At 43.2% G+C, this 25,450-nt stretch overlaps 1 protein-coding gene across 2 annotated transcripts in view; it reads left to right on the top strand.

Moving 5' to 3' along the window:
* The first annotated feature begins 921 nt into the window (after nucleotides 1–921).
* The window catches only part of LOC124189706, a 32,095-nt gene continuing 7,566 nt past the window's right edge, over nucleotides 922–25,450 (top strand). Inside the window, exons 1-7 of one of the 2 annotated variants that reach the window (XM_046582148.1) lie at nucleotides 922–1,113; nucleotides 1,294–1,391; nucleotides 1,611–1,834; nucleotides 11,053–12,107; nucleotides 16,301–16,575; nucleotides 17,654–17,810; nucleotides 24,000–24,168. In XM_046582148.1, the coding sequence (XP_046438104.1) occupies nucleotides 11,267–12,107; nucleotides 16,301–16,575; nucleotides 17,654–17,810; nucleotides 24,000–24,168 (1,442 nt within the window). In that variant the 5' untranslated portion in view covers nucleotides 922–1,113; nucleotides 1,294–1,391; nucleotides 1,611–1,834; nucleotides 11,053–11,266. Of the gene's footprint in view, nucleotides 1,114–1,293; nucleotides 1,392–1,610; nucleotides 1,835–5,788; nucleotides 6,122–11,052; nucleotides 12,108–16,300; nucleotides 16,576–17,653; nucleotides 17,811–23,999; nucleotides 24,169–25,450 lie in introns of those variants that run through there. The other variant, XM_046582147.1, reaches the window with a different exon arrangement.

The following is a 25,450-nucleotide window of genomic DNA, read 5'->3' as shown; positions in this document are numbered from 1 at the left end:
AATACAATGGCGTAATTTTATTCAAATTTTTTTTGTTTATTTTTTTTTGCTTTCGACCAGGAAATCGGGTGATTGATTTTTGCGCGGTACCAATTGTGTTCTGGGGCTGGACAATGGCCGTTTTTTTTTTTTTTAAATAAAAATAATAATTTACGGCCATCACACTGTGAGGATAGAAGCGGGTCGATGGGAAAAGCAGGGCGGATAGATAGGGGGGGGTCACAAAATCATTGGACCGTCCCGTTTTCACTCACGACTGACCCCCGTCGATAAGAGAATCAAAAAAAGAAAGAAATTCTGGCGCTGGCCTGTATGACGATTATGTATTCGATTGACGGGTTAGAGGGGGGAGAGAAATTTGAATAAACGAATCGAGTCTATGCGCTTCAATATTATATGCGGTCGTATAATTTCCAGGGTCTAGAGAGAGAAATATGAACGCGGGAAAAAAATCTAAATCCCTCCCGCCAATAGAAATTTAAAAGAAAAAAGAAAATAATAATTTAAGTGACTGCCGGGCAAACGGTTTTATTAGATGTGCTGTGTGTGTGGCCTGGCCACATATATATAAAACAACTGCAATAGCCCCCCCGAAAAAAAATGATCATCATCTTTTTCTCTGTGTGGTCCTCCATTCACACAATCGTCAAGGAAATATCACCATAAATAAATCTATCGCATATTTTATTTTATACGTTCTGGCTGGAGTTCAGCGGCCTATAAAGATGAAGATGCCGGGCGATGGTGGACATTGTCCAACACCAACACTTGATATGAGACATAATAATAATATTAACTATAGAAGATTTATTTGTTCTTTTTTTATTGGCTTCCAAGGCGATTTTTAATAAATTGCTATCGATATCTTAAGAATTTGACTAATTAGAATATTAGTGTCGTCTGCTTTTCGAATTGCAAGTTTTGGAAAACTGAAAAAGAGACGAAGTTCGAGATGACAAAGAAAAATGGAGCGAACACTTTCTTGGAAATGTACACGTGGCTGCACGATAAAAATGGGGCAGCAAAGAAATTTACAAAAATGTGGTCGTCTTGTGAACTTTTTTGTTGCGGCTCTTCATCACTCCATCAACTCCATGTGCTGTGTTTGGCAGGGTAAATAAAGAATTATTTTCTAAGAATACAAATATAGAATGATTATGAGAGCTTAAGTAGTAGAGAAACCTGTTCCAGATTTGTAAAATGTAAGTTCCTTGTTGACATATATGCAAGACCCAGGCTCTGTCGATGCATGGCAGTTTGTTTGTTCACTACGTAAACTTTTCCTTTGTGCAGGTTGGAGGCCTGATCCAGCCATCTTTAAACACGATATGCCAGTTTTGTGCTGATAATGATATGTCATCATCACCAATCTCGGTATCAACACTTGATGGGTAATGATTTTTGTTATCTTTATTAACCTGTGACCTGTTTATAGATACTTTAATGCTGCATGACTTGCATATTAATGCATTGTAGTACAAATTACACGTTAAATTCTTTTTTTGTTTAACAATTAGGGTTTACCCACTGTCTCAGTTTCATCTTTTCCTTATACTTGTCGTTTCTGTCCAAATTATTCGTAACCCATTTTTCTATTTTTTTGTATTTAGATAAACAGCATCTTTCTGGATTGGAGAAACTACTGATGCCGGTCGAGTTATGGATCTCCTCTTTCCATTTCTTTCAATCCTCTCTGCCCTCGTGTATACCCATGTGTGTGTGGGTGTATATTCACGAGAACGTCCTACGTCCTACCTTGTCTAGTGGATTCAACTTTTCAGCGGATGGATGGAGCACTTGTGGATGCTTGGCAGAATATTTCCCAGGCTTAAAGGTAGGAACAATTTATCTCTATTTTTCCTTTTGGACTGTTTGGTGGCGTTGATTTTAAATCGTGAAATAGTACGGAGTACCATTATTCCTGAGCTAGGCTAGGCTAGGCTGAGCTCCCTTATTCCTAAGCTATGCCGTTGACTGGAACTGTTTTCTCTTGGCGTTTCTGTTGACTCAGTTATATATAGGGTTCATTGAACAACTCCTTTGTAAAACGACTTGAGATCAGGCTTGTTTTGTACAACTTTGTCTACGGATAAACAATCAAAATTCTTTTATCTTTACACACTTGAAGCAAAGTGCAAAACTCAGAAATTGTATAGGTGACCAAGACGGACCTGTCGCGTTACGGCCGGCTATGGGTTTCTAATTGACAAAAAACAATCTTCGAGTCTACTCCCCCTCTAAACTCCCGTTGGTGTTATGATGCCGTTGTTTTGTGCTTCCATCCGTGATGCAAAATCACGGACCCTGCGGGTGGGGGGTTACGCACGTAGCCAATGAATGATGATGATGCTGTTATTATACACAAGCACCCACCCACCCAGCACCACCTCTATAGGACTGGGAAACGTCTATTATAATAGCCGATCATTATTCATATTCTGTTGGGTGCTGTATTACATGCGCGCACAGCCTGGGACTGACATGAGACTCGACTCTCACTAACTACATCTCTATAATAAATAAAATCCCAGTCTCTCCCCCCATACTCTTTGCGGTTTTTTTATTTTGCTGGGCTCCTCTTGCGACGTCCGATCAATAATCTCCGACGCTGCGAGCGCAGTCGGTTGCGTCTTCTATCCATTTTTTGATTTTTTGAACGCAGAGTTGCAAAGATCTGAGCTGTGCATAAGTTAACAAAGAAATGACCAAAAGAATAGCCCGGGCGAAATGCTTTACAAGCCGCCGAGGAAGGGGGAAGAAGTTCCTTTTATATTATATAATAATAATAAAATATTTAAATTTTTCTTCTTCTTCTTCTTCTTCTCTTTTTTGGGAGGGTGGCTGGTTTTTCGTGAGTTGTCTGTGGCATAACGAATCCGTTTGTTGCCGAGTCAAAGAATTTCCAAGAAAAGTGAAGATGATGATGAAGAGAGAACGACTGCGAACGCCGAGAAGAATTGAACATTTGTGTGTGTGTGCCATGGAGAAAGAGAGAAGAGCAGTTGAGCGCGGGAGCGCAGGGCCGTCGTGATTTGTTGAATTAGGTCCGCCTCGTCTGGCCAATTATCAATCAAGCAGATACAAAGCGGCGCTTATAGACATGCCCGGCAGCAGCAGCAGGAGCATTTGCAGTTGTGCTGCACTTGTCTTATTGATTGAATCGAAACTTCCAGGCAGATGGCCGTTTCGCTCGCTGGCCAGGCAGTTGTTGAACTACCACCACCACCAACCTCCAAAAAAAGATGATGAAGTAGTCATTTCGCTCCGTAATCATCCTCACGAATGTGACGGAAACATTCGTGATACTTTGCTGCGGTGGCCATGTTACATACAAGGCCAGCAGGTCATATAGAGAGAGACTCATTCATTCTTCTTAAAAATATTTTATTTTTTTTTTTCTTATTTTTGGTTATTCGGCCGGCCGGCCGGCCCTTTTTTGTGAGCTGGGCTTTTTTGGCCTTCGTCTTGACATTTCATTTATAACCGGCGCTTATGTGTGGTTTGCTGCTGGCCCTATTGCTGCCTCAAAAAAGAGTATGAGAGCCGGTGCTGTGCGCTGCGCTTATAACGCGCTCAACTATTTTCCAGCGAGGAAAAAAGCCGTTGCGGAGCTGCTGCCGGAATGTAAAATAAATTCCACTCCACAAATGAAGAAGGGGGGGGGGGAGAAAGAGGCGAACGGGGTTTTTATATACAAAAATGTCGTTCCGTGGGAAAAAGATATAGACGACAATTCGAACGGAAAATTTCATTTTTTTCGATTAGATATATTTTTTCTTTTGCGACGTCCAGTCCGAAAGCCGGACTTTATTTTCAAGATATCTATTTAATCCGGGCCAGCGTTGAAAGCTCGTCTGATGGACGACATGATCGGAATAAAACGCGCAGCATCTCTAATAAAAAAAAAGGAGTCGGGCGAAATGTGTATAATACCTTTTAATATGACGACTATGGCGTTCTTATAATAGTCATAATACTAATAATAACTCTCTCTCTCTCTCTTGTCCAGCACACATTTCATAAATATATTCCTTCTTCTTCTTCTTGTTCCATAGCTCCATCTTTGGTCTTGTGTGTGCGATCTGTACTTTAGTAGTGGTGGGTCCCATATACGTACAGGGGACCTCGGGTCCCGGGGGGCTTTATGTAATTGTCTTGTTTTTATAGTAACGTCATCCTCCTCCCCCCACACCGAAAGAAATTATCCAACAAAATATTAAACAAAAAAAAAATAAAAATGAATTATGAATGAAAAGTTTCGCTTATAAGAAGATCCCCTTTTAGTTTCTTTTTGAGCGCAATAGTGACGTTTTGAGCCCCGTGCAAAATCCTCCAGTTGCCTCCCCCATGAGAATAGACACACAGAGCAAGAAGTTGATGTGTACAGTGCGGCAAAAAGACAAAATTCCGGGCGGATCAATTTTTTTTCTTTTTCTTTTCCGGCACTGCAACGGCACACAGCCGCATCCACCGAAAAAGTGATCCGTCAACACACACACACATCGAGCACAGTGTATAATGTTGCATGTACGGTTATATGACGTCCGCCGGATGCTATTGACGAACAACCGAAATCTTTTGGGTGATTTCTCTAAACATGGGGGGAGGTCAACAATGGGTCCATCGAAATAAAACGATGGATGTAATCACGGAGAAAAAGTCTACCCATTCACAGATGAGAAAACGTCAAAGAAACTTTTTTTGTTCTCCAATTCATCCACGAAATGGTCAAAAGTCCCCAAAATAAACCCAAGAGAAAGAAAGTGATGACAAAAGTGGAATTGCTTACAGGAAAAACTTGATAGTGTATAGACGTGAATCGAACTTTCGCCTCGTAAATACTCAATAATAATACTAATACAATGCGCAGAGCACATCTCCTCTAAACCTCCATCGCCGGAACTTGTTTATTTTTGTTGTCCCCTTTTCAATTCCGGCAACTTCAAAAGGGGTGGGCGGATCTCTCGATTTCAGCGCTAATACAAACACAACACACAGCTCGGTGCTCTCTCGCTCGTTTCTATACCCATGGCACAGCGGGAAAGATGCTGTGTGTGTGTGTCTATAGGGGTATAAGCCGGTATGTGTGCCATAAGGGAACTCGAACATCTGCAGTGTATTTACGTCATCGCTGTATAGTGTATTACTACTAGTCGACGTTGTGTATACTATATATGAATATAGACACACACACACACACAAGTCTGCTGGCTGCTTGAAGGGGAGGGGGAGAAACTATAATGTAGTACACGGCAGCCGTGGAATTGTGTAGCTGCTATACACATCTCACGGGAGATTCCGGGGGCCGGAAGTAAGCCGGAATCTTTATGTGTCTATGTCGACCAGCTCCTATAGCCGATTTAGCCAATTTGCGAGAGGAATAATATCATCTGTAAGTATAAGAAGAAACATTCTCTCTTGCGTTTCAATGGAGAACTTGCGAGAAAATTGACATGAAATAGAAAAAGGAGAAAATTGAATTTTACGCGCTAGTACTACTATCGACGCTCTATGTATATATTAGGAGCGGGAAATTTGAAAAAAAAGTAAAAAGAAGGAAAAAAAATAAGCCGGGGTCCCAGCGTCCAGATGAACGAATTCACGGTGGGTGACACACACACGGGACGACGGGTGGAAGAAACATGGCAGATTCGTGAAAGAAAAGGAGAAGAAGAAGAAGAAGGAGAATAAATAAAACGAGGGGACGAGAGAGAGAGAGAGAGGGAATAGTATCAGAGAAGACTCTTGGGCGGGAGTTGCGAAGTAAAAAAGCCACACTCGGCACTCTCTATCCCGTTAGTCGACCGGTAGACACGGTACGAGCAACACCACGCTCTCCCGACGCCGCTGCCGCTCCTCTTCTGATAGACAGATCCCGATCTTTTCACATTTTTTTTTTATTTTTTTAAATCGAACCAATTTGTGTCGCCAGTTCAAAAAAAGTGCAAGTGAAATTTTTGGGAACCCTGGACGTTTTTATAAATTTTTACAAGTGTCGAAATCAATTTGAAACAAAAAAAGTGCGGATGGAAGTTTAAGTGCGTCGGTTGATTTATTTGTCATCTGACTTTCAATCAGACGGGCGCCACTGTCCGTTTTCTGCCCCGTTCCAGCTGACCAGGTATACATTACACAGCACTCAATCAAAAAAGTGGAATGTTTCATCCCTTTTTCTCTCTTATTTCTATTCTCCTTCAAAAGAAGAAGAAGATGAAAATCTAAAAGAGCGACCGCAAAGGGCAAACATTTCGATCGCCTTTCTCCGAGTCCCCGAGAAAATCGAATTTATTTTGCCAATTGAACGCCCGCCCGTCGCCCGACATCATCGTGCTCGATCGATATATTTTATACACGGGCGAATTGTCGTGTTCCCAGTAGCCCCTCTTCCCCTCCCAAGATTTGTCTTCTTCTTTTTTTTCTGTGTGTTGCTCGTTTTCCTTCCGCTCACCCAATTTCATCCGGACCTTCTTTCTTAATAAAGTGCGGCCAAAGAGTGACACATATATACATATATATATATCCCGGTATATATATAAGTAGTATAGATCTCTATACACTACATCATCCTCATGGGGGGAGGGTTGGCTGTTTAGCCAGCCGTGAACTTTGCTGATGCAAAGCAATCATCTCTCTCTCTCTACAGGAAAGAGGTTAGACTTCTTGGCTGCTCTTGATGACCCTACAGCTTTTAAAGATCCCCCCACTGTTTTTTTTTATTAGGCGGTTGTATCTTCGCCACTTCCGATGGTGATGTAATGTTAGATACCGTACACAAGTCTACATCTACTAGATGTTGTTGTTAGATTCAATTGAATTCGAAGCGATTTGTTGTTAATAAAGAATGAGCGAGAAATGAGCGTGCGCCGACCGGTTAAGTGAGTTATTGGGAAATGTCTAGAAATGTTTGAGAGCATTTGAAACACCGTGAGAGTGCTGGACAGAATCTAAATATACAATGCCGCGATGAAGTAGATAAAGAGAAAGAGCTGAAATATTAGTAGCCTAACTGCCATTTAGTTGGAATTTCGCTAGCGTCATTCACCTGTCTGATTACTCATTAGACCAAAAGGGGCAACTTTACTTATTGGTCATTTGGCTCATCGATTTTTTCGTCGTCCAATGAGTCTACTTATTGGGGCGCCTTTTTTTTTCGCCCTATCGATTCCCAATTCCCGGCCTCTTATTGCAGATTAGACACCGAACCTGTGTAATCCCATATTCGGGGCCTTATACTATATGACGATTAGATTCGCTCAAGTTGCGCTATTCTTTTTTTTTCTTTTCTTCAAGTCAATTTCTTTTTTCTGCTTCGTCATTGCATAACAGGGGCGTCTCTCTTTCTTTCTCTTTTGCCCGACGACGCTTATGGCATTTCACATTGTTCAACGGTTAGATGATGGTCGTCTCCCCGCCATCATCAGCTCCTCCTTTTTTTATTTTTTATTTCTTTGCGCGTCAAATGATATCTCTCTCCTTTAAAAGCATTGAAGGCTGCTGCTGCTGCTGCTGGGCAAAATGGGAAGGAGCTGGCAAGAGAGAGGATATCAATCTATCGCGCCGGGCAGATAAGTAATAGGCCGCAACTACAAGTCGTCTCTCTTCCATCAACCCAGCCAAACACTATTATTACTATCACGCAACTTTTATCCTTTTTAGTTCCATTTTGTGGGCCAGTGAAATTATTTTTGAAAAATGAAATCCCGTTCCATCGAATGTAATTTCGGTTGTTAATTGGGCAGAGTTCATCCGGTAGCCAGAGGGCGAATTTCCAACCGACATGTTTCATTTGTCAGCTCGATTGATTGAACTTGTCCATTTTCTATTTCATTTTTCTTTTTTCTGGTTGACGAATTCGGATGTAGAGTCCGTGTGTGTGTTTGCCCGTCATAAATCGTCCGGAGACTCTTCCGGACGTGCCGGACGTCTGCCCGCCTCTCTCCCGACGGGATAGGCGGCAAACCGGGAACGCCGGACCAGACAATTTCAACAGACGATCGGTCAACGCAAATAGTTTTTTTTTTTTTTTGAACAGATGGGTGGGTGGAGGAGATTGTTATATAACACCGGAAGAGCGCCAAAATATAGCGTTGCCCAGACATCCAGACAACGTCATCGACAGACAAATGATTTTGACACGTGTAATAGACGTAGGCCGATTTTTTTTTAAACGATATGATGCAACCCATTCGTTTTCAATCCCCCTATACAATCATCAGTGTCTAGACTTTTCTTCCCAACCATATGGGAACTGTCTGACTGGCCTATTTCGTTCTTTTTTTAAAAAATAAAATAACAACCCCGACGGACCCTGACCAGACACAAAAGGGGCCGGCACTTGTATATTATGTCTCAGACAAAAAGTAGAGTTGCAAATCCGCCATCATCAACTAAAGTAGATATACGTATATCTATATACCTCCGGCCCTTTCTCTCTGTGTGTGTGTTTCTGTTGCTGACTGGGCTGGCTGGCCGGCCTATAATAAGGAAGACTATACAAGTATATAAGAGACTCTCACAGAGTAGTGAGACAGGAAAGGATTTCCTACCGTCGAAGAAAAGGCGCGCGGATGAATAGGATCGAAATGGTTTTCTTTTTTCTTCTTCTTATTTTCTAGCGGATAGGAGCGTATAGAAGCCGGGATCTATACACACACACACACATTCTAGCTTATGTAGGCGGGATATAGAGTTGCCCGGCTTTTCTCTTCTGTGCCGGAGGGTTGACACTTAACAAATCGCAATGATATGAGAAGCTCAGGAGGAGCCGAAAAAAAAAGATGTTTCGCTCCTTGATTTTCCGATCCTTGTTTTTGTGTAAGATCTAGTCTATAAGGATCTCGCTATATACATGTTTACATGCGAAAAATATTGAGATGGAGTTCCTAATGTAGAATAACACGGGCGATATTCTACTCCGGCGGATGTCAAAGTTTTCATCCGCCCATCTGCCCATCAGGAAATTGGTGGAAAAGAGAAAGAAAAAAAAAGGATCGTATTTTGTCTGGGGATTATTTGCTCAGAGGATTGGGCAAAGAATGTTTTCCTTATTCTTTACGTTGTGTGTGTCTGTGTGTGCGTGTAGGTTTTTCATCTTATAATATTGCCGGGGGTTTGTTTGCCCAGCTGGGCACAGCAATCAATACCCATTCTCTCTCTCTCTCTCTCTCTCTCTCTTTGGCTGGCGTGTCTATTGACTTTGATCGTGTCTCTCGGCGTTCAAACCGACTGGCACGAACAATCGGACGGGCCAAAGTCTAAAGGGCGACGGTGTTTTTCTCCCTTGGAAACTTTTGACGCCCGTCTCCACCTTTGTGTAGGGAGGAGGAGGGCGAACAAAAGGAGCTGTAAGAGATGTGCCCTCATTTTCGCGCGCCGGAAGGGTCAGATTTGATCCAAAAGCGGATGAGATACGTCAAACTCATCCGCGCGCGCGCCAAAAATCATCTATCTAGAAAAGAATAAGAAGAAAAAGAGTATCCAGATTTTTCTTCTCTTTGATCCATTTCTCCGGGGGGAATGAAACAAAAAAAAAAAAGGGCCGGCCCCCATAGGCTCCTTCATCTTGTGTCCGCTATCTGGACGCCGGATCGCGGTATATATGCGACGTCTTTATCCACACGACGGCCCCGTGAAAATGGATCGACCAAGGAGAAAACAAAAACAAACAAACAGAAAAATGATTTTTTTTTTTTTCAAAATGATTTTCTCTTGCCCAGCAGCTTTAATTCTTATTCAACTATGATTACGACAGAATAATGTACGTAATTTATTGGGGAGAGGGTCGTATACCAGCGAGTGTTGTTCCATCAGGAGAACAGCGCAATATGTGTGATGACTTTGATGCTGGATATCGATCCATCTATAATATAGCCGGCCCTATAAATATATCATAATAGAGAGAGAGAGTGGCTCAATTAATGTGCCCATTTTCAACCCGAAATGATTGTCAGACTAACATATAATAAAGTAGGAGCCAGGAGAAAGCCTATATACTATCAGGCTGGGCTACATCTTCTTCTTCTATTCTTTATTTTTCCTTGTCTTGACTGCTGCCCGTCTCCGTTCTCCTCCACGTAATATAAAGTCTCGGATGGAGAGCCTCTCTCTATGCCGTAACGCATACTAATGAGGTGAAGGCGAGTGCCCAGGAAAAGCCCAGGAGCCCGGAAGAGAGTCAAATAAAGTTGACATTTTCCAGACTCTCGCATCCATCTAATTATCGCTCATCGTCAAAGCCAAAAAAAAAGGGAATAGAGAATAGAGAAAAGAAAATGTCATTTCAAATGTTGTTGGCGCGCGTTTCTTTTTCTTTTCACGCTCGGCCTGTTGCTCCCCGTTTTTCTTCATTTCGGAGCGGGCCGGCAGACAACTCAAAAGTGGCCCAGCCGAAATCAAAGCCCAACGATCATCATCGTACGTCTAGTAGGCCTATATCCAGTTTAGTAGCGCTCTTTCTATACTATAGATCCTTCCTTCAGCCGGCCCGGAGTGCATACACATAAAAATACGGAGGCAAAGAGAGTCAAATACAATTCCGTGTGTGTGTGTGTGTTGGGCGGGCGCGAGCTCACGGTCCTCTGCTTAGATTAGGAGCGGGCGGTGTGATATGGCCCCCACCAAGTCCATCAATCCAGCGAAAGCAGCCGGGAGTTGTTCGGGACAGCCAATCTTTGCAGACACCCGAAGCTTATTCTATATGCTCCCTTCCCAGGCTCCAGCTCAGCCCATTCCGACGGGTTTTCCAGCGCAGTAATGTCTAGTGCATTAAAGCATAAAGTAGCAGTAAGGAGCAGAGGGGGGAGAGAGAGGTCGACCGGGCGTGATATTAGATCCGCATAGGCGCCATTTTGGTGGCAAATCACGTTCTTCTTTTTTTCTTTTTATACATGTACTAGTATCAAAGGACATTTTATATATATATATATTTTAAGACGGCCAGGGCCGGCCTTGTGTGACGATATTACATATGCCCAGCATGCAAGAAAAAAATGGTGTCCGTCTAGCATTTTATTGAATAACTTTTTAATTTTTAAATATTTTTTTTGGTCACAGGCTCTAAAGGACATGGATTCCGGTGACTGGGCAGTGCGGAATTCCAATATAAGCCGATCGCCAAGAGGAGGAGGGAGGGAGGATTGCGGATTTGTCCTGCCCGTCTCGTGCCAGATTCATCCGATGAGAGTGATGCTAGTATGAGCGGTGGTGGTGGACAACTCGACGACGACAACAGCAACAACAACCGGATGGTGTTGTTGTTGGCGGAAGGATGTCGGCCGACGGGGTGGCGGCCGTGGTGAGCGGAGTCGACCTGGCCTTGGTCTCCTGGATGGACGGGCCCGTCGTCGACCTGTCCAGCATTAGTGTAGGAGCCGGCCAGTCTCGACGGGAGCCGCCCGGCCATCACCATCAGCGCATCGGCCGTTGTTTGTGCGCCAAAGATGGCGTGGCTTTTGTGATGGCGCCAAATACAAATTCGACCGGTGCAACAACAGCAACAGCAGGGACAACAACAACAACAACCACCAAATCGGTGACAGTGGTGACGCCCACCCAGTCGGGCCAGCACGGCGACGGATCGTCTTCGGCCTCGTCGGCCGCCACGTTGCCGTTGCTGAAACCGACTTTGAAGAAAGCCCGGCCGGCGGCCTCTTCTTCGTACACTAGTGCCACGCCCAGCAGCAAAACTTTGTCCATCGATCGACGCCACCACATGGTTCCTCATCTTGTTCCTCAAGTGGTCGAAGTTGCCGGACCCGTCCATCGAACCACCAAGCCCATCCAACAGACTGGGCAAGTGTCGAGGACCAACTCTTGTTCGGCCGAAGGAGGAGCCGGACGGACGGCCGCAGTCGCTGCCATTGGCAATGACAAGTTGAATCGGTCCAGCATCAGCGTTTGCTCGAGGAATCAGCAGCCGACGGTGGTGGGAGAGTCGGTGCCGGCCACCAAACCGATCCTGTCGCGGAAGAACTGGAACAACACGATCGACGCGAGCGGTTCGGCCCGCCACCAGCCGTCCTGTTTGCGCCGCTACGGCAGCCAGCAGAGCTGCAAAAGCGCCACGACTCTGCGCTCCTACGTGGCCAGCACGTCCAGCAACAGTCGAGGTAACCCATCCATTCTCATCGGCTTGAATTCATTCCAGCAACTTTCTAATTGGGAAAAAGTCGCATTGTTTTTGGCCTGTCCGATCCTGCGAAAGGAACTGGCGAGTGTCGAGTGGATCCTTGCCCGTTTCGCTGGGTGGGTGGGGTTTGAGTCCGATTTATTTGACACGTTCCAACAAAAAAAGGAAGGAAATAGAAAAGGGATTGAGATGGCCCAGTCATCGATCGTCCTCCCTCCCATCTCCTCACCGCACCTCTCGATCGGCCACTTTGTGCTCCTAAGGGGGTCCAGGATGGAGGCAGGCAGGAGCAGACTATGAAGAATAATAACCCGGTCGTTGAAGTAGAGTCGTGCAAGGGACGCTGGACAGTATATCAGTAAGAGGAGGGAAAGGGAAAAAAAGAGCTAGGGGGAGGACGGATGGACAGACGTCTAGTGGAGTGCTGTACACTGGTCAGGACTTGTGTTTGCGATCCTCCTCCTCCTTTTTTTTTTCTCTCGTGTTCTAGACTTTGCCGGCCGGCCCAGATAAATCAATAGATGGATCCTGTTTTTCTTCCCACTTTTTTTTCAAAAAGACGGGCAACAACACGCACGTGTGTGCCGGAGTCAAGCGATTCCGATTGGAAGAAAAACAAAAGAAAAACTCCTGGCCGTCCCTCACGGTGTAACAATAAAATATCTACTCCCGCTCGCTCTCTCCTTTTTCCGTCCTCTTAATAACGGCAGCAGCAGCAGCAGCAACGGCTGGCCCTGATGTTTTTCTTCTTTTTTTAGGGGGTGGGGTGGGTGCCCGGCATGTCGCCAAAGTTCATCAATCCTCGATCCATTTTCTTCCTTTTTTCTAACCAGCAAAGTCCAGCTAGAGAGATCTAGGGTCTATATAGTAGTAGTAGTAGCACCACTTGGGTTATATGCCGAGACGGGCCGAGGCTGGAGAAGAAGAAGAAGAAGAAGAAGAATAAGGGCGTCCGTCGTGTGTGAGGATGTATTGCGCATTGGCGGATTTATATCATCCCGTTCCGCCTCTGTGTGTCCGTCCGTCCATCCGTCTGTCGAACATGTAAGAGGAAAAAAAGGACACGGTGCAGATAAGGGGAAAATAAAACGGGCCGTAGGGGGGAACCGACCGACGGACACAAACTTTGTGTGTGTCTTTCTTTCTTTATTGTTTCTCGTATTTTATATTAGAACGTCGCGGCAATCAATCATTGCGCAAAAGTCCCTTTGAATTGAATACAGTCGAGAAAGAAGAAGAAGATGCGATATCGTCTTTGTAGACTTTTCTTCCCTTTTGTTTTTATTGAGATGAAACAGCCAAGTGGCTGGGCCGGCCACAGCACCAGCACAAATAAAAGAAGAGACAAATCGTGATCTCTTCTTTTATATGCGTGTCGTCTTTTTCTGTTTTTGTTTTTTTTTTCATGGCCGGCCCTTAAAAATCAAAAGAAAAAAAAAAGAAGAAGAAACAAACAACTTTTTGATATCACTCACGTAATCCGATTGAAACAATAACTTACATTTTTTTCAAATCTTTTGGCGGGACGTGTCTCTCAATGGCGGGAGATTTAAAAACAAAAATCATTTCTTTCCTTTTTGTTTTTAATTCTTTACGATCCATAGAATATATACGAGTCCCCATAGTGCGTGAAAGACCAAAAAAATAAAAATAAAAAAGTAGATTTATATACACACAACAACCGGGAATGGTTGAAGAAGAATCACGATAGACAAGAAAAAAAAACCCCTTTTGTTTTGTGGGTTGTTATTATTATTATGGGCCGTCTTGAGAGATTGGTTTGATCCGATTCCCCACCCCTCCCCGTACTTATTATTTTTCAAGTGACTTCCCCTCCCGGTTATCTTTCGCTTTCCTTCCTTCGTGTCAAATTGAATGACACGAAAAAAGAAAAAGAAAAGAAAAAATGGGGGGAGAATTTTTGTGAACGGCGTCGAGATGCGAATCGAAGCGAAAAGAATATTGCGTGAGTGTACGTACTTAAGGAAGAGATTTATTGAGATTAGACGATGACTGCCGGGCGAATATATATAGTTATATATATATATATATACCCATGTATATATGTATTTATATGTGTGTGTGTGCCATTCCGTGAGCTCTTACGATCTGCTGTTGTGCCTGTTCTACCTCGTTAAACTCAGCCCGACGACGCCACTTGAAATCCGCCCACTTTGTTCACCCGGAAACCCTCCCCTCTCCCTCCTCCAAACTTTTTGATTTTTTGATTTGATTCTTTTCTCGTTTGTTCTTTTTTTTTAATCGAATAAGGAAATTCGCTCCGATATCTAGGCGGAAGGATCTCGAGCTGTTGGGAGGTGGGAAGAAACAAACGAAATAAAACACAAAACAAAAACAGATTTTTATCGGCAAACAAAAAGAAAACAGACAAAAAGAGACGATCGGTTTTATATCGTTCAGTCAACTAAAGAAAAACGGGGCAAACAAAAATAAAGTTTGTGTGTGTCTGGCCACTTGGCCAGCACTTTGAAAGGAAATAAAACAAGACACCATCAGCTAGGCGCACGACGTCGTCGGGAATAAAAATCAAAGTCGTTTATTTCCGAAACTCCGACGAGTTTTATTTTATTTGTTTAAATTTTTATTCAGTCTCGGCACACGCGTGATATTCCATTCCAGTAAATTTTTTTTTTCTCACAGCAACAAATAGTTGCAAACATTTTGTGAATCGTCAAAAGGCTTGTCAAAAGGCAAAATAATGCGGCAACGGGGGGTGCTTGCAAAAATCTAGAGATAGCAGACGATAATAATCATTTCTGACAGTCGACGATTATTCAGTTACATTTTTGCAAGTGACGAAATCTTATTCATAGGCCTGGTGGCAAATGAAATTCGTGGCACCTCATTGCATCCAGGTAAATTTACACAAAAATCTCAACTTGCCATCAAGTCAAAAGTGGTCGAGAAAGTTAAGGAAGGTTTCGATTTGAACTTTCCGATTGTAAAACAAAACGAATTTGTTGAGGGGAGGCCATTTTGTCACCGTCACGATCGTCTCTGCCGTTTTATTTATCTTTGTGGATAGTTATCTCCTGTGAAAAGAAAAAGAAAAAGAGAAGCTGAACTGTAGAGAGATTCCACGTCGACTAGCTTGTGCTGCTGCAACTCCTTTTTCGAGAGAATCTAATCCCAGTGTGGCCAGGCAACACATTTTTCAATTAATTCCACGCCATCGCTCTTCCTGCTGCTAAATCCCCATCCGTCAAGAAGATCATCAAAGACAAACAGAAAAGAAACCAAACCAAAGAAGAAGAATGTTTTATATCTCGCCCACTTGGTCGTGGAAAAAAGAAATAAAATATTTGCACTCGACCAAAGTTTCCGCCCATCGGCAATCGTCGTCGTCGTCGTCGTCGTCGCAGTAGTAGAGAAATAGTAGCTCCTTAACAACAGCAGCCGCATAGATTCCCAGCAACAGCAGCAGCTCCTTGAAAATGTGTGGGCGGTTTAGATCTTCTCCATTATCGATCCAAGTCTCTTCTTCTTCTTCTTCTCTTGTAATATATATCCTATACTGCACACACACACTTTTTCCGTCCTTTTTTTTTTACTCCGCTTGCCACCGCAAAGGAGGAAACTATAATTCCAATATCCGCTCCTGTGAGCCCCCTTCCGCCGTAGGGGATTTTGGACGGAAGATTTGTGTGTGTGTGTGTGTGTGCCGTAGAGAATGGAACAACGTAATAGTCGTCGTAATGTATCTATACACAACTGATTGGAAAGTTGCAGGGCCATTCCACACACGCTCACTGCGAAATGATGATTGTAACACACAGCATCAGAGAGAGAGAGAGAGAGAGAAGGGAGCTAGCTCTATGTATTTATCTTTACAGCTGATGTTATTATGATAATAATATGAAACGAGCTATATCTCTTTTGATAAATGACGACAAACATTTCTTTTTTGATCAAACAAGATTTGTTTGCCAGTTCGCCTATTTATAGCCCGACATTTGCATATGCCTTTTCGTTTTTTTTTTTGTTTTGTTTTGGTTTTTCGTGTTTTATGACGTCAGTTTATATCTGTTATCTTTTATTTTATTCAAAATGAATGTGTGTGTGTGTGTGTGTGTTTGTCTCTTTCCTTTTTCAAATGTTTTTGATGCCATTTTTGACTGTTTTGTTTCTCTTTTGTTTTTGGTGGGCCGGCAGGTGGTAAGAATCATCATTGCGGTCGGTCCGGCACTGCTGGAGGCGATCCATCTAATGCAAACAGCGGAGGAGGTGGAGGAGGAGGAGGAGGCCATCACAATAACTCCGAAGTGGGAGACGATGCTCTCTCCGGCCTTGGAGGATTGAACGATGACAAGATCTCCGGCGGTCCGGGACTCAACGAACGAGAACTCTGGTCCCTTCACAGGGCCGTCCCCGGACTCCGGCGTCACGACCCACGGACTTCCACCATCCGCCAACACTACTACCCAGAGGTGTGTATCTTATAACACGTATAACACAATGCGACACATTTTACGATTATTCGACATCACAAACTCTTCCAAGGGAAAAACAACCAAATGAAAATGAGGTTCATGAGCTCATTTTCGTACCTCATTAACGGCTGGGTAGTAGCGCTTCATTACGACCGTATAATGCACGAATAAAGCTCATTAAAAAGTCAAAACGAGTTTTCAGAAACTGATGGGGGATCCGTCTTTTATGACTGCAAGGGGGAACAAAAAATGAATAGCCTAAAACAAACAAACATCAGAAAAATAGAATAATAAAAAAACAAGAAAAAAGTTTGGATTCTTTATTAGACTAGATGTTTCACAGCTTCCAGGATATCTGCTTAGATTGAGTTAAGCTCCCCCCTCCCCTCCCCTCAGTGTCCCTGGTGGGATTATGAAACTTTTGCATTTTATTTTATTTTTTTCATTTTTTAGAAAGTTATACAGCAAACAACAACGATACAAGATATAAACTCCGGCGTCTAATTTTTTTATTCGACGGAAAAGTGACAGTTCAAAAGTTTGAGAAAAGAACGGACGCCACTTTTTGAGAACTGGGCGAATATAATCTCGTGAGGGTTATATAGGTTTCGAGGATTTTTTTTTTTTCAAATACGCAGAGAAGAAAGAATAAAAGGGGTCGGCGTGACTTGCGGGTAGCGCATCCTGAATCATTTAATCACGTTGAAATGATGATGAAAAGAAGCTTGAAAAAAAAAAAGAGAAAAAAAGAGACAAAACTCTCGTCGTTTTTATTGTGTCGTCCCGGTAGAAAGTTCCACGCGCATCAGCAGCAGCTCAAATATTTACCGTTTTTTTTTTTACTTGTTTCGATTGTCAAGAGTTTGAGTGCTGGTTCTCCGCCGACGGAACTTTTCTGTGTGTCGAAATTTTCAGAAAAAATAATTCTAAATGGAACCGCTCGTGCACAATTTTTTAATGGTTTCTCGTCTTTCTGAAAACCACACGCTGATTTGAATCCCCCGCCAAAATAAAAAATAAAAAAAAAAAGAAATAACATTATTTTTATGATTATCTTTTTGAATGGGGCTCACAGGGCGGATGGGGATGGCTGGTGGTTGGCGCTGCTTTTCTGGTCCAGGTGCTGACGACCGGCCTGCAGCTGGCCTTTGGAGTCATGGCCGCTCAAATCGCCCGCCATTTCTCTCGTCAAGACTCGAGCGCAGCAGCTTCTTCACTCCACATGGAAGCAGGTCAGTTCGTCAAAAAGTTATTTTGTTTGACAACTCTACAACGTCCAATGTCCAAAGTTTAAAAAATATCCTCGCCGCTTGGAAATTCGAAAAAACCGAAACAACAACATTTTCCAATCTCCAACGGTTTGATTAGTTATTTCTCCGACGTTCTCCCGACTTTTTTTTAACGGGTTCGGGCGTTTTGTTGGGAGAAGAAGAAGAAGAGCGGCGGGAGTCGTAAACGCAGCGTGCGGTTATGTCTACACACTCGCCGTCCGTCTGTCTGTGGCTCTTTTATCGACATTTTCCACAACACAAAGTTGATGTATTTATCCTCCTCCCCTTTGCTGCGTTTCTCCCTTTTTTGAAAATTTTGCCGCGACTTCCAGCCGAGTGAACGAGGTCCTCCACCTTTTCCAACACGCCATTTTCAACATGTTGATTGCACCAACGAACGCGTTCGATGGTAGGGGGGCGTATCGATTTCATATCCCAAAGAAAATCGAGTTGCAAATGGGTTTTTTTTTGTCCAATTCGATAACACCTTAAAGCAGCTAAGCACACAGCACATCCCGAGCTGCGTGATGATTGCGTCATTTGGTTTCTTGTTTTTTTTTTCCATTCGAACGGCCCGGGCGAGGGACTGTGCAGTTCCGAGAATTTCGATTCGGGAGTCACGAAAAATAAAAAAAAGGGAGGAATCAATTTTTGAACGTCAAGTTAAATAAAAAAGAATTTTGATCTTATGACACAGCAAACGGAACCAGAAGTAGAGAGAGAGAAAGAAAACAATGACCGTAAAAATATAAAACAAATAAAACAAAATGGCGGCCACTCGGCGGCGGTTAGAATGAACCGACTCCCGAAAAATAAAAAAATAAACTCAAAAACAAACATTGGGATGGTGTTGGCTGTGTGTGCACTTATTGTGCCCGATGCACTCGTTGATGAGCGTTTAAAGGTCCCGCTAAAGACTTTTGGAAACTGTTCATTGTTTGCGCGTCTGTGTGTCTCTGCTGGCCCATCAAAGTTTCACCACCAACAAGCGGCCATTTTTGTTTTTTTGGGGTAGTGCCCCCTTTATCGTTCGTTTGTTCCCCTGCCAGCGCATTCCGTCTGTCCATCCGCATCTCTAGAAGAAGCTTTTTTTCTTATTTGAAAGAAAGAAATATACAAGGCCCAGCATTTTGTATTGTTTTTCCTCCCCCCCCCCCCTCAGGTGCTGCCAGAAAGTCGATGACGAGATAATGTGGGTCAAGTGTGACGTCATTTGAGTCACTTTGACTTGGGCTGGGGCCTTTTTTTTTTTTTGGAGAGTTTGCGTTTGTTTTCCGTTCGTGTTAATATCAATCAGGCGAAGCTGATGAAGGACGTCCTGTTGTAGATTTACTCTGGCGGTCGGAGCAACAAGACCAAAAAAACCCCAAATGTTTTTCCCGTTCCTTTCTCTCTTGCTCTTTCCCCCCCTCCCCGGACGGGAAAACAAAAATTGAGTGGCAGAGATGGGCAAATATTGACTCGTTTCCTCAGGCATTGCCAAATGACGTCAGAGTCGAACCAGCAGCAGCAGCAGCAGCAGAGAAAAGTGAAAAGAAATAAATAAACAGCCGAAAGAACTCTATGGAAATAGGCGAAGAAACAACACGCACACAATGCACCGCCGCCGCCGGTCAGGGCTGGAACAGGTCCAGCTGCTGTTGGGTTTCCATTTGTCTGATGTTGACGAGACAGGACAGTCTGACGGACTCGACGACGGGAATCGACAAAAGCTTTTACGTGTAATTGGAAGCTGCTGCACCGAACAACAACCGGAGGAGAGAGAGAGAGAGACTCTGAAAGAAAAACAAGAAAGGACGGCCATTGTTGTTGTCGGGCCCGTCTTCCCCGGCTCTCTTTGCTGGACTCGATAGAGACGAGATATGATGGAGTCAATTGACGATGGGACATGCACAACAACAACAACAGCAGCACCACCCACAGAAAAGAAAGAAAGAAAACTCTCTTGTCCAGTGTACTTCTACTAGCTGTTGTTGTTGTTGTTGTTGTCCGGCACTGTATATCTGTAAGTTGAAAGCGGACAGGCAAGTGGTTAGAATAAACCACCCGGCGTGAATGTCTCTTTGTATGTATACAGCGCACAGACATAGAGCCGGGCCAATTGACGAGAGTTGCTGTTCTAACCGGTTGAATGACACTCTGGCCGTCTTCTGCCTTTTTTTAAAATTTATTTTAACATTCCATTTTTGTCCGTCTTTTTTTTTTTTCAAAAGTGAATTTTTGTTTAAAAAACGGACAACTTTTTGGAATTATACGACGTGTTTATAACCCGGCTGGAAAATCTTTTATTATATTTTTTTTTTGCTGGATATTTTGACACTCTCTCTCTGGTATTTATTTTCCCGAACGGACACAATGAGCCGAAGCGAAGAATTTCACATTTATTTTTCCCGAAGAAAAAGATTAAAATTTCACACAATAAGGAAGGAATATAAAGTTAAAAGGACATAACGTTAAAAATGGGCAGAATTTAGTTTCTTTCTGACGCGCGTGCTCGACTCTACTGTATGTATGCATTATATGTATATATGTGCATTTTACGTTTGTTGCTGGGCCGTTGCGTGTCAAACGGCCCTTTTTCACGCGCTCAACTCTTAAAAAAGGAAAGAAAAAGATAAAACGTTTTCTTTTCTTCACGCCCGAAACGATATTGTCGCATTCCAGAAAGAAGAAGAAGAAGAAAACAAGGCAGCAATTCCACAAATGACGCTGGAAAAAAAAACTGTCTAGAGGCGTTACGTAATTCACTTCAATCTAAGGAATATGCTAATTCAATCCACTCTTGCAATTCGTGTAGACTTTGTGTATTTTTCTTCTTCCCAAAGAAAAAAAAAATCGCCAGACATTTTTTGTCTTTATTTCTAGACGAATGTAAATTTCCATTTTTGTTTTTTTTTCCTTCTTCTTCTCCCCCGGCCCTGCCCGTCCTCATCTCGCAAACATGGGTCCTGATTATTTTAACGAGTCTTGATGGAGGTTCTCTCCCGACGGATGAACTGGATGTAATCGTGTGTGTGTGTGTGTGTGGCAATAATGGAACGTTAAAAAAACAACCTTCCACGAGCCGTCTATAATCATTTGCTTTCGTTGCTGTTCTCCTTTTTTTTTTCCTTTAACCCGGCCAGCACTTACTAGGCGTGTAATTATTTACTACTTTGTATAAAACACGCCCTGACTGAGCGTCCTGGAGAAATTTATTTATTTTTATTTTTCAAATTTCGCGGGTTTTTTTGATTATTCGAAATTTTTATTTCGCTTTTATCGGGACACGATGTTAGTCCCCCAATTAACTCTTTCGTTCTACACACGGCAGTCAATATTATGATGCATTTTTTTTTTAAATCGAGCGAGTTGATGGAGTCCCTTATTTGCATCTTTGATTTTTGTTTCCCCCCGGTTGGAAATATTTTAAAAAAAAAGAAATCATTCCAACCGTAAATTATAATTCTGCGCTATTGGCTTTAGGCCTTTCTTTCTTTCTCTTTTACTTTAATATATTTTTCCTACGTGGAATATGTGTACACATTGGCGTCCTTGCGTTACCGGGAAATTTACAACCGTCCGAAATTGATTTACAATCGATAACCTCCCGCTGTGATGTTGCGCGCGCGCGTCTCGTTTCGTTTCATTTCTTGCATAATCTTTTTTCACGAAAAATTCTTCGTTTTTTGATGTACCTATACACAAGAAGAAAAATTTGTTTTTTGTGAGTTGGTTTCGTTCGGTTGTGTATAATATCCAACGTACACAACACCGCAAGGATATCGAAAGACCGGCCGGCCGCCACATGTTTTTGCAAGAGCGGCTCCTTCTTTCACAATCATCATAAAAATTTTCCCACCCATTTTTGGGTGTTTTTTCTTTCTGTTTTTCACGTTGCGGTTCTTGTCCGTTTTGCTCACGCTAGGGTGAAGTTTTTTCGAGATATTAAAATTGCCGTCTTTTAACACGCACATTTTATACTATAATATTGGCTGTTGGGTAGATCCTGGCGCTGCTGGGCAATCTTTGGGTTAGATAAGTGTGTCCAGCCCCGGGTCTATAAAGATAAAAGACGTGGGCTTATACATATATATTTTTTATATTGTTATGGGCGATTGTTTGTTGGTGAAAACATCGGGACAAGCGACACGATTCCCCACTTTCATTCAACCCCTCCAACAACGTCGTCGTCGTCGTCAAACGAAGGGAAATTCTCCGAAGGAGAAAAATATATACAAATTGGATAACAATCAAAACAAATTCTTACTTTAATGTTTTTCTGGCGGAGTTGGAATCCCATTCGCAGAGATGCGGTTGGCTTGGCTGGGCGGATGGGCCTCATTTGTCGCATGCAAATGAGATGCTGCTGGCAACTTTGAAACTGATCACAGTCTCGTATAGGGAAAAAGGAAAAATTTCCTTTTTTTTTTCTTTTTAATTTCAGGCCGTTCATTTTTCTCAAGTCGTCAGAGCCGCTGACTGATTTACGAGCGGACGGACGAGTCGGGCGAACGTTCGTGTATTTGTCATCTTTTCTTTTTTTTTACAGCCCGTCAAAAAAAGGCCCCAAACGGAATATACAAATTGAGGGCCATCAGCTGTGTGCAGATCTCCAACAGGTTCCACCCCATCACGCGCGCACTCACGAACGTTTTCACGGTTTCCAACTGGCGGGAATTTGGAGGTTTTTTTTTTCTTTTCTTTTTTTTATCGCCAAGTTGATGAGCTGGACAGGAGAAAGAAAAAAGCCCCCCCAAACCAGAAATAGACTCGGCCATCCATCAATCTCAGTCGGAATATTCGCCTGATTGGCGCTCTCATGTTCTGTGTAACGGAGATCGTCCAGCAATCCAGCGCGGATTTTATTTTTATTTTATTTTTCTGCGGGAAAAATGGCGCAGTCGAGAATTTTCTCGCTGGAACGGAGGTGTTTGTTTGGCTGGGCAAATATTTGCCCGCACGTGCAAAGATGGCGTCCATTATCGATATAGTATAGACCGATAACATTTGATTGTTATTACGTTTATTGGTGCCACTGACACGGAAAGAAATATAGAAACGCCGCGGCCCCACTCCAATAAGAAAAGGAGGGTGCGGTCCGTCCGTCCGTCCGTCCGTCTCTTTTTTATTTTTTTTTTGGGCGCTGTTGTTGTTGTTGGATATTTTTGCGCCGACAAGACGAGAGATGAATAAATCATGGAGATGCTTCGCAAAACAAGACACGACGAACACACAACCAGATCACGGCATCGCCCGTTGGAATTTGATCGCAGTCGCATTAATAAAAGATGATCGTGTTTGCCGTCTCTTTTCTCTCTCTCTTCTCTCTCTCCCCAGGAAATTCTCAGCTGTTTACGACACGAAGAGTTTTATATTTTTTGGGGTTCCTCCGGTGAAAGATTTATTAGCAGACGACGGCCCAGCTCCATCTCTCACGTTCGATTACGTCATTTCGTTTTTCTTTTCTTTTCTTTTTTTCTTTTGCTGCTGGGCCCGGCCAGGGTCGATGGATAGGGCCATCAAGGATCTTTTTTTAGGCCTATCGAGGTTATACTACTAGACGCTGCTGGTAGTCGGGGTTTGACATGGGCCATTTCGGTTGGGAGGGCTATGAAGAGCAGCTATTTGCCAACTTGACTTGTCTTCCCATTTCTTTTCTCTTGCGAGAAGGATGGGGATGGATGTAGGAGGCCATCAGCCATTATGAAAGATGAATAGCCCTGAGGGTGGGTGTCCTCTCCATGTACGCGCTGAGCCCTGGTGGGCCGAAAGAAGCTTAAAAGAGAAAGAGAAAGAGAGTCGATCATGTCGTGGGAGGATGTTGACTCTGTGTGTGTGCGTGCGTGTGTGTGTGTGTGTGTAAAAGCTGTCAAATTCACGCAGCCACCGAAATAGGAAAGAGGCCATTAAGGAAGACATTGGCCGTGCTGACTGGGCAGCAGCGAATGGCTGGACCCGACAATAATCATCTCCTTCTTCTTCTGATGTTGGCACTCGCCTAATAAGTGCCGAACGCAATTTCAAATTTCCCGCTTTTCATTTAATTGTCTTTTCTTTTTATTATTATTATTTTTCTTCCATGTCGTTCATCGCCCGGTCCAATTTGTTGTACGACGTCTACCTAACCACCGGAAATTTGTTTTTTTATTTTTATTTTTGCCCGTCCAGTGTGGATAGGCGTGATCCAGTTGAGCGGGAGCTGGCTGTGGACACCTCTGGTGGTGGCCCTGTGTCGTCGCAAGTCGACCCGGTTGACGGCCGTCCTGGGAGGCCTCGTCTTGGCGCTGGCCGCTCTCTTCGCCTCCTTCGCCCAGCAACTTCACCAAGTCTTTCTCAGGTATTGTGCGCATTTACGTTTTGTTATTTGTTTATTTTTCGCTGGTCCAGCAATTTCTTCCGCCCGCCATTTGGCAGAAACAATTTATCTGAAAGCCTACTTTGCATAGCCCAATTTATCAATTTCATATTTATTCCCCGGTGCTTTTCAATCGAATTTTGTCGGTCCCCCAAAACGATATAAACAAGCTAGGCACGAATGTCTACTGTCTAGTAATGAAATTTGAAAGACAAAAATGGTAAAACCAATGAAAAATGATGACAAAACCAACGAGAAAACCGGACTCCATTTCTTTCAAGGAACATAACATCATAAAAGAGACGTAATGTAGTTATACGGCGGGTCTATTGACGGTGCAACATCAATCACGATGTGTACAACATTAAGAAAAGGGGGAAAAAAGAAAATGATTACGCCAGAAGTCTATTAAAAATGCGAAAGGCCCTTTTTTTTCATTTATTCATTTATTCATTCGTAGGAGATGGTAGGATATTACATTAGTGCGTCTTTTTTTTTTAAGTCGGACTGACGCCGGGATTCTCCAAAACACTAAGGATTACAGTAGACGCTTCCAGCCGCATGTTAAGACGGCCCGCCGTAATAATACCAGTCGGCTATATAATAATCTTTTCTCTCCTCCCGAAAAGAAAAAAAATCGAAAATCCGTTGATGGATCAAAACCGCGTACACCTTTCACCGGAAAAGAATATTATGACATCAGCTGATTTATTTCCCCCTTTTTTTCCTGTCTGTCCGTCTCCTAAATCTATCGGAATTCTAAATAGCTTATCTATAACCTTCTATTTTGTTTTGTTTTTTCGTAATGGATTTTTTTTCCCGCGTCTATTTTTAAACATTTTTTTCCCGCAGCGAAACAAGAAAATATTTTCCCAAACTTTTTTTGGGTTTGGTTTTGTTTTGTTTTGTGTTTTCTTCTTCTTTTCCGGCTACACGGACGAACAAATCAGAGACACGGGGATGGATATCCTGCAATAGGTTAAGACGGGCAAGTAAGACGTTGCCGGAGCTTAGCTGGGGAAACTGGGTAGACGGGCAGATGAAGTATGACAAATCGATTTCACGCTCGAGCGCGCGCATGTCCCCCCCATCCCGAACGGGGACCGACGGACCGGGCACCACCAGTATAGTATAACCGATCCTAGCGTCTGTTATATTTCACATTATTTATCTTCTTTTCATCTTGGAGTTTTTATTTATTTTTCTCCTCCACTGACGGCGGGGCAGCGATTGTCTGAAAAACAAAATAAGGTACCACCGTCCG

This window comes from Daphnia pulex, chromosome 3 (assembly GCF_021134715.1).
Source record: "Daphnia pulex isolate KAP4 chromosome 3, ASM2113471v1".
NCBI lineage: Eukaryota > Metazoa > Arthropoda > Branchiopoda > Diplostraca > Daphniidae > Daphnia > Daphnia pulex.
Note: the sequence above shows the minus strand (reverse complement) of the source record. Positions and strands in the feature narration are given on the sequence as shown.